This window comes from Triticum aestivum, chromosome 4D (assembly GCF_018294505.1).
Source record: "Triticum aestivum cultivar Chinese Spring chromosome 4D, IWGSC CS RefSeq v2.1, whole genome shotgun sequence".
In the NCBI taxonomy this organism is placed as follows: domain Eukaryota; kingdom Viridiplantae; phylum Streptophyta; class Magnoliopsida; order Poales; family Poaceae; genus Triticum; species Triticum aestivum.
Window position 1 is genome coordinate 37646337 of NC_057805.1, and position 12265 is coordinate 37658601.

Here is a 12265-nt window from a genome sequence, read left to right on the forward strand (position 1 = left end):
TCGAACCTAAATTCGTCAAAAGAGTGAATGCTAGTGAGCTAATGATAAAATGTTACCAACACGACATCTCATCGTTGAATAATTTTCGTGAGTGACACTTCTATCAGATTTCGCCGTTTTGCATCATAGTTCATGTGCACCGTTAGGGCCTGGCGGCTCAACTTGGATTCTTCCATTTTACAGTACTGTTCATCATGAGCTCATCTCTGCGGTACAGATCAACTTTGCATACTAAAAATGAAACATAGCACATAATGATTGAAGAGATGACATGCTTATGTTTTTATTGACATTATTATTCCCTTCTGTTTCTAGACAACATATCAGCATTTGCACTAGTGTACAGTATCCTGGAACCAGCAAAGCTAATTTAGTGGCTTCATTTGACATGCAAGCAGCTAATTCAACCGTGTTGGTGCTCAAAGTACGGCTGTTCCAAAGGCGACATCATTGTTTCTGGCCGTGTTCTTTGTCGAGGGCATACCGGCAGTAACATCTCCTTCGATACCACATTCATTCTTGCCCCTTATGATCTTGAAGTATCCGTCCTACAATGCATTGCCATTTTTTTTTATTAATTCAGCCCAATACTATGTTAACAACATTCACTGGTATACTTTAATAATGCGAGGAATTTGTCGCAAACTTACATCACCCCAGCCTCTGTTCCACTGATTTGCAAGAAGCTGAAAAGCAGAACACAAAGAAAACATATCAGGACTTGATCATTGGTTAACAAATAGTGTGATATGGGGAATCAACAAGATACCCAGTAATCCTCGCCAGCATCACTGGTTCCCCAACCGATCAACTTGACGGCGTGACCTCCCATCACGCCACCTGTGATGTGCTTGTACACTCCTGACTTGTAGTGTGCGAAGTCCTTCACAATTTGGCAGTACTAAATCAGCAACCCGAGAAATAAGAAACATTATTGCATGTTTCATTTCTCACTAGAGTGCCTACGTTAGTTGTTTCTAAGGTTTTGCTAATAATTTAGAGCAGTAACTGCAACCCATGGTCCGCCACGACTTCTGCTAAATAGCATTTTTTAGAACCTTGGGTTAAAACTCAGAAATAGGAAAAATACTAAAAGTTTACCTCATAAACGGTGAAAGCAACTTCTACAGGGCCATTTTTGTAGACCTCTGCCATGATATCATGGGGATTGGAATGTACTCTGTACGCGTTAACACTGAAATGCTTATTTTCCTTCCACACTTGGTTCTCCACCTTGCATTTCCTTTGACATTTTGGTGTAGGATAAGCTGGCTCGCATCCAGGATGCTGGCAACCAGTCTGATCGAAGTATGGATCGCACTGCCAAAGAGTGGTTTTTCTTTTCCGGGTAAGTGGTATGCCAAGCAGAATTTTATACAGCAAACAGGGGAAAGCGCTACTTAAGTAAATATACATTAATATGAAACAGGAGAAAACCCAAAATGATGAAGCTAACAAAGCAGCCGCCAAGGATGGACATGATCTAACTTTCGGCCATTGTAGGCCAGGAAAGAGAAGCCATATATGTGCATCGGATCAATTTTCATGAAGAACAATGGAAATTTCGACAATGGTTCATGTATTTTATGTTTCGTGGTAAGCTGCATTGCTGCAAGAATTTTCCTAAGCTTTAAACAAAGACACTTGTATTTTTTTTTCTCAAAGCAACTTGGGATGAATTTATATAATCAGTAAAACTGTAGAATACAATATGCTCGTACTAACTACTACTCCCTCCGTCCACTATTATAAGATGTTTTGGATATTTCAATATGGACTACATACAGACTGAAATGAGTGAAAAAACACACTAAAGCATGTCTACATACATCATCTTATAATAGTGCACAGAGGAAGTAACTCCCTTATGGCCTTATGTTTTGATTCAAATATACACTGTTAGAATTTCGCACCACATAGCATCTATGCACTAATTCAACTGTAAGATTTACAGAAGAATTTCAGTATATCTCGCATTAACAACTGCCGAGACGTTGAGTTTACATTGCAATGTTTGACATATTCCACACACCAACCATTTTATTAGATAACAGAAACTTATCGCTCTTGGAGGATCGGAACATTCAAGTGGTACAAAGTGGAAAAGTATCATATATACCTCCTCAGTGACGACGCCACTGCGACGGAAGTAGCGCCATGCGCTGATAGGATATCCTCCATTACAACCGCTACCACATAGAAAACCACAGCAAGCCAGTAGGTCATTGACCGAAAGTGTGACGCTCTGCAAGGAGTACAAACAGCAACTTGGTTATGTAAGGATAAGGACCAAACGTGCCTGTTTGAAAGTAGTTTGAGAGCAGATACATCGTTCATATGCACTCACCATGTTGAGATGAATACAGAAACGATCCTGGAGAGCTTCCACGGCAGCAAAGGCCCAACAGGCACCACAGTGACCCTGCCATTGTTAACCAATACATACATAATACCTTGAGCACCTTGCATGATTCAGTAAGCATTCATGGAGCTAACAATTTAAGGTAGTGTGAATATTCTTACTTGATCTGCTCATGAGATTCCGCGTTTTTCCAGTGTATTGGAAAGGTGGAGAGGAAATGGAGTGAGTCAAAGTAATCAAAAGGATGCAGGTAACCAATTTCTGGATGAAACTTGAAAGTGGGTCAACATTGGGTTATCTTGTTGAACTTACCAAGTATGTTCCCAATTGTGCTGCAACTGGACCATTGAGTTCTAGCGTCAAACTCCTTGGGGAGACCCACTGATTCTGGATGGGTTTTGATCGGAACACCAGCGAGCAAACCCGGAGGCGTTGGCTTCACTCCCAGGATATGCTTGAATTGCTCAATCTGCATGGAAGAGGGTGATTTTCAGGTCAGAATACAAGGAAGAAAAAAAAATGTTGCCTTGGTGACAACAACAGGAGGGCATTGCTGTTTAGTTTTACAGTGTAGTTTGCGAAGTAGGGGTTGTGTCCAGCCGTCCACCCGGCATTGGGATGCTTGTTGACCGTCTGAATGATGTCTTTCTGCGACAGTACAATACAACACCATATCATGAAGAGTAATACAAACAATAGATTTAGAGATGGTGTCAATTTGAGTGGGACTAAAAGTCACCTGGATGATTCCTAGGGAATGCTCTGCCTTGGCTGCTCCGACTAGCTGCATGGACATAGAGATGTCAAGCAAATATGTACTACTACCTCCTATCCAAATTAATTGTCGCAGCTCTAGTACAACTTTAGTATAATTTGGATAGGAGGGAGTATGTGATTTGGCTAACTGCGTAACATCGTGATCCTATCCATTCGATGTTACTTGCTAGGATCAGGTTTTTGTTCTTACGCGCACACACAAAAACAGAATTTTGTTTCAGAGCTACTCTATTCTACTTTCAGTTTCAGTGTTGGCATAAGCTTATCAGGGAAAGGCGTGGCCTAAGCTGGCTCGCCATCGAGCTCCAACAGCACGGCGCGGGAGGCCCCTCCGCTGCGGGTCCTCCCGGCGAGGACGGTCGGGGCCCATTAAGCTTGCGATCCTCAAAGTTTCCCTAAACGGAAAACCGTACCCTGCTAAATTGCTAATCTCCGCAAGTTTGGTAACGAACCAGACCGGATCTGTGAGAGTTGACTCGAGCGGCGACGGGATCGATCGGGGGAGAAGAAGCGAACCTGCGGGGCAGCAGCGACGGCGGAGAGGACGACGGCGGCGAGCAGCGCAAGGGAGACGCCCGCGCCCCCCCATCTTCCTTCTTCCTCGACGGGGAAGCAAAGCAAAGCAGGAGTAGCTGGCTAGCTGCTGCTGTCAGGAGAGTCGCTTTGATTCTCCTCTTCGCCCACGCAGCCTTTTTTATTGGACGGAGATGACGCGCGCGGTCCCTTTCCGTTCCTGGCCAATCTCGCTGCGTGGCGTGCGGCGTCAGCATCCGGCAACGGCGCGGGTGCTGCCACGCCAGAATCAACGGCTTGCTGTTTAAAACGTAGTACTAGTATATATCAGCTTTATTCTCTCTCTCTCTCTATTTTGCGAGAGTATATCATCAGCTTTATCTGCGTTGCTGTTGCTTCGGGGTCTCTTTGGTTGAAAATGATTTACAGGAGAGTTTTAGAGGATTCTAATTCTTATGATTTTTTCCCTGTGCGTGTTCTTTGGTTTGTAGGGTCATGTTTTTCTTCTTAAGACTCGTTTCATTTGTTCATACTAGATTTCAAAGGAAAATTCCCACACTCCAACCTTGAAGAATTTCATGTTTTCCCTGTGCACAATCATGCAGTGATGTGAAAGCAGCTCGGGCACCCAAACCCTCCTCAAACACCCAGGCGGCCCACTCGGTCACTGACTGGTCACGAAATTTCAACCCAGTCGAGCACCTCAAACGGACCCCAAACGCCCGGGCTGACTGGCACCTCTCATATCGAACCTAAATATGGGGCGGATAAGAGGGCGTTCGGGCGGGCCGGGCACGTCCATCACGTCGGACCCGGCCCACACTGGCCCACTCGACCCCACATATATTCCTTCCCATCCACTCGCCGGACCAAACCCTATCCACTTCACTCCACTCCCCTTTGCCCCCCTCCGCCACCCAAGCTCATCTCCAGCGCCGTCCGACCGTCTCCGGCACGACGGGCAGCGGATCCGAGTCCTTCACCTCCAGATCCGTCGACCCCGAGCTCATCCCACGCGGCCCAGAGGAGCAAGATGGCCATCCGGCTTGCGCTCCGCCGCTCCCGGGAGGAGGCCCGTGCACGGCAGCGCTCGGACTCCTTCCGTTGGAAATCCATTGCGTCCGCCCAAATGATGCATGGATCCGGCGCTAGGGCAGCCGTCGCTGCCTCGCCGGAGGCGGTGCGATATGTATGGCGTCTGAACGCGAAGGCGGACGCGCAACCCCTCCGTTGGCGCCGAGCATCGGGACGCATCATAGGCCTCGTTCGACGAGAACATGGCATGGCGTGCCCTCGTGCAAGGCAGAGTGAATAGTATAAAACTACCACAATTCGCGTTAGGGTTCCAAAAAACTACCAAATTTTTGTTCGTGACTAATAACTACCAGAATCGATGTCGGCTGTTTCAAAAAACCCAAATCAACCGCTGCTAAGAAACTAAGCCGGTTTATGACAGGTCGGGCCCGCACCTAAACAAGCCGTCCGTTTGACTGTTTGTGTTGACCGTTAACTGATATGTGGGGCCCACATGTCAGTGTCCCTTCAAAAAAATTCGCATGTAAATTTTTTCTTGAACCCCTTGGTTCTTTTACATATTTAAAAATATGCCCTTATTTTTACAGAATAACCCCTATAAACATTTTTAAAAAGCAATCGAGTCCCTCAATCATTTTGAAAAAGCAATTTGGGCCAGAAAATCCCGTCGGCCATGCCGCCGCCGCGCGCCTCCTTGGCCATGTCGCCGCCGCGTGCCAAGTCAACGCCGGAGACCTGCGGGACCGGCCAGATCAGGCACAGGCCGCGCCGCCTGAGACCAGCGGGGCCGGCGCTCCACCGTCGTGCGGGAGGCCATGCTCCGGCAAGAGCCGCGCCGCCACGTGCCATGGAGGGGCGCACTGCCCACCTCCGATGCCCGCCTCCGCAGAGAGGCCGGCGACCTCCGCTGCCCGTCTCCGCGGCGAGGCCGGCTACCTCCGCTGCCCGCCTTCGCGGCGAGGCCGGCCACACCGCCACCACCTGCCGGCGCCGCCATGGATCGATCCCGTCGCCCATGTGGAGGCCCGCCTCCGCACTGAGGCCGGCCACACCGCCACCACCTCGAGGCTACGTCGCCATGGACCGGCGCATCGAGTTGCTCCCTGCGCCGCCCGTTCCAGCAACCTGGCCGGCGCTGTTCCTCAGGGTGGGCGCGGCCTCACCTCAGGGACCTGATTGCTTTAAGTACAAGGGGATTTAAGAGTTGTTTGTAAATGAGACACTGACATGTGGGCCCCACATGTCAGTTAACGGTCAAACAAACAGTCAAACAGACGGCTTGTTTAGGTGCGGGCCCGACCTCTTATAAAGCGGCTTAGTTTCTTAGCAATGGACGATTTGGGTTTTTTGAAACAACCGACGACGATTCTGATAATTATCAGTCACAAACAAAAATTTGATAGTTTTTTAGAACCCTAACGCGAATTGTGGTAGTTTTATGCTATTCACTCTGCAAGGCAGCGTAGCGTGCGACATCGTCATCCGGCAACGGCGCGGGTGCTGCCACGCCACAATCAACGGCTTGCTGATTAAAACGTAGTAGTATATCAGCTTTATTCTCTCTCTTTATTTTGCGGGAGTATATATCAGCTTTATTTGCGTTGCCGTTGCTTCGGGGCCTCTTTGGTTCAAATGGTTGGCAGGAGAGTTTTAGAGGATTCTACTAGTTCTTATGATTTTGTTTCCCTACGCGTGTTCTTTGATTTGTAGGGTCACGTTTTTTTTTCTTAAGACTTGTTTCATCTGTTCATACTAGATTTCAAAGGAAATTTCCCACACGTCAACCTTCCGTGAAGAATCTCATGTTTTTCTTGTGCCAATCATGTAGTGACGTGACTCTCCATTCCCGTGTTTTTTTACTATCACGCTTTTAAAATCTTACAAATAGGCCCTCGATGTTTCTGTCTGAGGGAATCCTTTTGCAATTTTGTACATTTGCTCTGTTGCGTGAAACACAAAACCATCCCATGCATTTCTTTCGGGGGATTTGTCAGAAGCCACCGACATGACATGACTAGCGTATATTTGCTCTGTTTAGTGAAACACAACACCATTCTATGGATTTCCTTCGGGGCATTTATTAGAAGGCATCGACATGACATGACTAGCCGAACACAATTAACTTATTAAAACTGGACATTCTGCGAGACTTCTCATGCATCTACCCTCGGGCCATGCTCCCTCTGATTGGGTTTATTGGGCCAACAATCCACAAAATGCAAGAAATACATGCCCGATTTAATTCTTAATAAATGTATGATGTCGCTCGACCAGGGTTAGTTTATAGGCCATTTTGAGCAATATTTTTCTTCTTCTCCCGGCTTTGTGCAAACAACTTGCCTTCTCATGCTCTCTCTGTCTCTCACGCAAATGCATGCACCAAACCTTACTCACAGTGAAGGCAACAATGTTTAGCACAAACACTTGAATGTGGATAATACCCCGCAAAGGCACACAAGATCAACATCTTCCATTAATCCAATCAAGGAACCGACTACCCAAAAACCAAATAAATGGCGGAGAGTATGCGGAAAACCCTCCACACACACACCCAGACATGGAGTTGAAAAGAAGAAGGTACATCCTCAATTTCGTATTGACCTAATTCCAGAACGACACAATGCAATTTTAGAGGGCAATAAAGTTAGCCACCTTGCAAAAATCTTCATGTAACAAAAGACCAAAAATATGTTGCTACCATGTTGTATTTCTTTCCACTCGCACCAAGATTGCACTAGGGGGGGGGGGGGTCGTAGAGGTGTTCAATTTTCATGAGTTGGAGGTGGATTTGAGGAGAAAACGAAAACATGAGGAAAACAAAGAGATAACTAAGTGATGCCGAGGCAACATCCTCTTGTAATAGTAAACCATACTACATAGTCAACGCAACTTCTTACAGTCCAATTAAAACCAAAGGTGGTATGACAATGAGGGATTCCAAGAAAAATCTTCTCCATAAGAGGTGGTCTTGATACTCTTTCGAGTCTTCTACACATGAGACAGTCTTGATACTCCAATGGAATCTTCACTACCAAGGTGGCCTCGTTCTCCACAAGGAGCCATCTCCACGATGGAGGCATCCCATTATGGGAGGTAGATGAGCTAAGCTCTATCAATGACTTTCATTCTTTGTTAACCCTAGAGAGGAGGTGGGGTGGAGTATATATAGTATCCCATAAAAGGGTAAGTGGGGGAAGAGAAAGATACTTGCACTACAAAAAAATACACTTCCGTGATGATACGTGTTTGTCACAGTAGGTCGCATTTTCTGTCATGCATGTACATCCATGATGATTTTATGACAGAGTCAAGATAGTCATACCTGTGCTGTCGTAGAAGTGTTCCATGACATTACCAAAATTATCATCACGGAAGTGTCCACTTCCATGACGATAAATCCCGCGTCACAGAAGTGCTTTCGTCAAGGGTGACCGATACGTGGCATCCACCGTAACAGAACGCCGTTAAGCTATCGGGTCGGGTTTTGGATCCGATAACCCATTAACAGCCCCGACCAATGGGGATTTTCCACGTGTAAAATCATCATTGGCTGGAGGAAACACGTGTCGGCTCATCGTTGGGACAGATGTCATCCACTCATTGGACAGAAGGCGCCTATAATACGTCGACACGTGGCACGGCCCAACAGAGGCCCATTCCTGTGAAAAGGCCGGCCCGTTTGACTTGGTCAAAAGGTGGCGGGCCGGCCCATGTAAAGCCTGTTAACGGCCTGTTCGCATATAGCCCATTTACAGCCCGCTAACCCAAGGCCCGTTACGCCCTATCCGAATTAGGCCCAGTAGCGTCATCTGGGCCACCCAATATGATTCCAGCCCGTTTTCACTTCTGGCCCATGTATGGCCCATGACGTCTTTCGGCCCATATGAGGCCCTATGTAACTCTTGGCCTATTAACGGCCCGTGGTGAAACTCGCCCGTAATGAACAGTGTATCACTTTACACCCATTAACGGCCCGTGGTGAAACTGGCCCGTAATGAACAGTGTATCACTTTATACCCATTAACGGCCCGTTATTCCGTTGGGCCGTTTCCAGCCCATGTTATCTTTCGGCCTTCTCAGAGCCCATTTATTCTTGGGCTCATTTCCAGCATTCGTTTACTTACGGCCCGTTACTGTCATTTTCTGCTTGTGGGCCAAATTCAGCCCGTGGTTACAGTCGGCCCGTTTGTGGTCCGTTAATACGTTGGGCCATTTTCATAGCGTCATCAAATACGGCCTATTAACGATGGTCCGTTATGGTCGTTTCCAACTCTAGCCCGTTTACGGCCATAATGCGGCCTGTTATTGGCCCATGTTTGGCCAATCGATCATACTGCCCGTATAAGGCCCATTGATGATACAGCCCGTAGAAGGCCCATTGTTTCTACGGCCCGTAGAAGGCCCACTGTTTCTATGGCCCGTAGAAGGCCCACTGTTTTTACGGCCCGTAGGAGGCCCAGTGTCACTACAGTAAATATTAGCCCATGGTTATTGTGGCCTAGTTTTAAAAAATAGGTTATTGCAGCCACTAGCAAACCGCGGAAAAAGAATTGCAATGACTACAAGCAAACAAATAAACAAGACAACAAGAAAATAAATAAGCAAGCAACTTACGCTAGGCTATCACGGCTACCACACATATTACATCCACTGGGCATCAAAGTTCGCCACCAGTGCAAATAAACGCGCCGACAAAAGAATATACAAAACTGAGAGCACTTCAGAAGGCACTAGGCCTGGCCATGTCGGGCCCCCAAACAGCTGAAGAAGCTGAGTAGACCTCAGTTGTGTCAACGATAGATGCATCAACACTAGATTTAAGGCATGATGATGCGCACGGCAGTCCTCTGACATCTTCATTGCATCTTTGACTTCAAGTCGGAGCTGAGCTGAAGCAAGCCTTTCCGCTTTAAGTTGAGACTGAAGAAGTCGAACTGATTGAGGCAGTGACTGCACATAGGTTGTCTCACACCTGCTGGTGAGTAGCTTCAACTCACTGTCTTCATCAAGACAGGACCTTGGGGTCATCTCGCTGTCCTCAAGATGGTTTGGCTCACTATCTTCCCTAAAGTTCTGCCTGGCGTAAGAGATACGAGTCTGAAAGAGAAACAAGGAGACACGTAACAGGTTTCACAATTATATAAGCAAATAAATGGATCTGTTCTGCATAAGGAACATGTTTTTACAACTACAATTTGAAACTGGTAGTTGTTGCAAACATCCAATCAGATGTAAACAGCAAAGCAAACAACAGTGGAGGAAATGATGCCTATCCAAATCTATACTAGAACAAAGTTTGAAGGCTTGAGAAGGATGAACTTACATTACATGTTAACACGGACTGGACAAAGCCCTTCTCCATGTTGATGGAAGGATAATTCAATAAATTCCCCAAAGAAATTCTTTATAAGCGTTGCCATTATTCTACATTTTGCAAAGAGTAAATATAGATCAAATAATATTGGAAGAAACAAAGGATAATGAAGCTCAGGTGCAGACTGATGATACATAATCAAATAGCAATTAATTAAGTACAGCGTTACAAGGCAAAAGGGAGAGAGGTACTGACAAGAGCAATGCAGAGCCCATTATTGTTTTGAGATCGTATGATCCTTTGAGCAAGGAGATTCATCTGAAATTAGTTTTCATACAAGAGAGAAGGTAAGGCACAAGCAGAAATTTAGGAGTTCAAATTTTGAATTGATATCATAGAAAGTACCTGACGCTGGTGTAACGCCCACGATGCGGCTATATCTCCCACGTGTCGAGACACGACTTAGAGGCATAACCGCATAGTGGTTTAGTCGCAAGAAGGGTCATCTTCACACAATCCCATGTAATGAACAAGAATGGGATAAAGAGTTGGCTTACAATCGCCACTTCACACAATACATAAACATCATCATACATCATCCAAAATACAATCATAAAGACCGACTACGGTCAAAATCCAGATGAAAATAAGACAACCCCAAATGCTAGATCCCCGATCGTCCCAACTGGGCTCCACTACTGATCATCAGGAAAAGACACATAGTAACGACCACGTTCCTCGTCGAACTCCCACTTGAGATCGACGCCATCATCTGCACTGGCATCGTCGGCACCTGCAACTGTTTAGGTAGAATCTGTGAGTCACGGGGACTCAGCAATCTCACACCCGCGAGATCAAGACTATTTAAGCTTGTAGGGGAGAATGGTGAAATAAGGCGAAGCTGCAGCGGCAAAAGCATATATGGTGGCTAGCTTGCGCAAATGAGAGCGAGAAGAGAAGCAACGGAACGGACGTCATCTAGCAATGATCAAGAAGTGATCCTGAACACCTACTTACGTCATTCATAACACAGACCGTGTTCACTTCCCGGACTCCGCCGAGAAGAGACCATCACGGCTACACACGCAGTTGATGTGTTTTAAATGGGTCAAGTGACAAGTTATCTACAACCGGACATTAACAAATTCCCATCTGCCTCATAACCGCGGGCACGGCTTTCGAAAGATAATACCCTGCAGGGGTGTCCCAACTTAGCCCATCATAAGCTCTCACGGTCAACGAAGGATAAACCTTCTCCCGAAAAGACCCGATCAGTCTCGGAATCCCGGTTTACAAGACATCTCGACAATGGTAAAACAAGACCAGCAAAGCCACCCGAATGTGCCGACAAATCCCGATAGGAGCTGCACATTTCTCGTTCTCAGGGCACACCGGATGAGACATCCTACGAGTAAAACCAGACCTCGAGTTTCCAGGAGGGGGCCCCGCAGTCTGCTCAGTTCGGACCAACACTCGAAGGAGCACTGGCCGGGGGGGGAGGGGTTAAAATAAGATGACCCTCGGGCTCGCGAAAACCCGGGGGAAAAAGGTTTAGGTAGCAAATGGTAAAACCAAGGTTGGGCCTTGCTGGAGGAGTTTTATTCAAGGCGAACTGTCAAGGGGGTCCCATAAATCACCCGACCGTGTAAGGAACGCAAACTCAAGGAACATAATCCCGGTATAACAGTAACTAGGGCGGCAAGAGTGGAACAAAACACCAGGCATAAGGCCGAGCCTTCCACCCTTTACCAAATATATATAGATGCATTAATTAAATAAGAGGTATTGTGATATCCCAACATATCCATGTTCCGACATGGAACAAGCTTCAACTTCACCTGCAACTAGCAACGCTATAAGAGGGGCTGAGCAAAAGCGGTAACATAGCCAAACAACGGTTTGCTAGGAAAGGATGGTTAGGGCTGACATGGCTAAAATGGGAGACATGATATAGCAAGTGATAGGTAGCGAGCATGGCAATAGAGCGAACAACTAGCATAGCAAAGATAGAAGTGATTTCGAGGGGTGGTCATCTTGCCTGCAAGATTCTCAGAGTTGTCGAAAGCTTGATCCTCGTAAGCGTACTCGACAGGTTCCTCGTTCACGAACTCGTCTCCCGGCTCTACCCAAGACAAGAACACAAACAAACGGAACCACAATCAAGAACGAGAAATGCGCAAGCAACATGATGCAAAACATGTATGATATGCAAGATATGATATGCGATGCATATGCGTGCTCCGGAAGGAAAATGATGAACATGG

General features: G+C 46.6%; 1 protein-coding gene across 1 annotated transcript; it reads right to left on the minus strand.

The window, feature by feature from the left end:
* Window positions 1-258: 258 nt before the first annotated feature.
* LOC123096004 (cathepsin B-like protease 2) lies at window positions 259-3839 on the minus strand. The gene is made up of 11 exons (XM_044517584.1): window positions 3656-3839; window positions 3102-3142; window positions 2930-3010; window positions 2675-2831; window positions 2524-2528; window positions 2348-2422; window positions 2120-2245; window positions 1102-1320; window positions 770-883; window positions 651-686; window positions 259-548 (listed from the first exon to the last, which is right to left on the minus strand). Exons 1-11 carry the CDS (start codon window positions 3726-3728, stop codon window positions 420-422), a joined length of 1056 nt encoding a protein of 351 aa, XP_044373519.1. The 5' UTR covers window positions 3729-3839; the 3' UTR covers window positions 259-419.
* Window positions 3840-12265: the final 8426 nt, after the last annotated feature.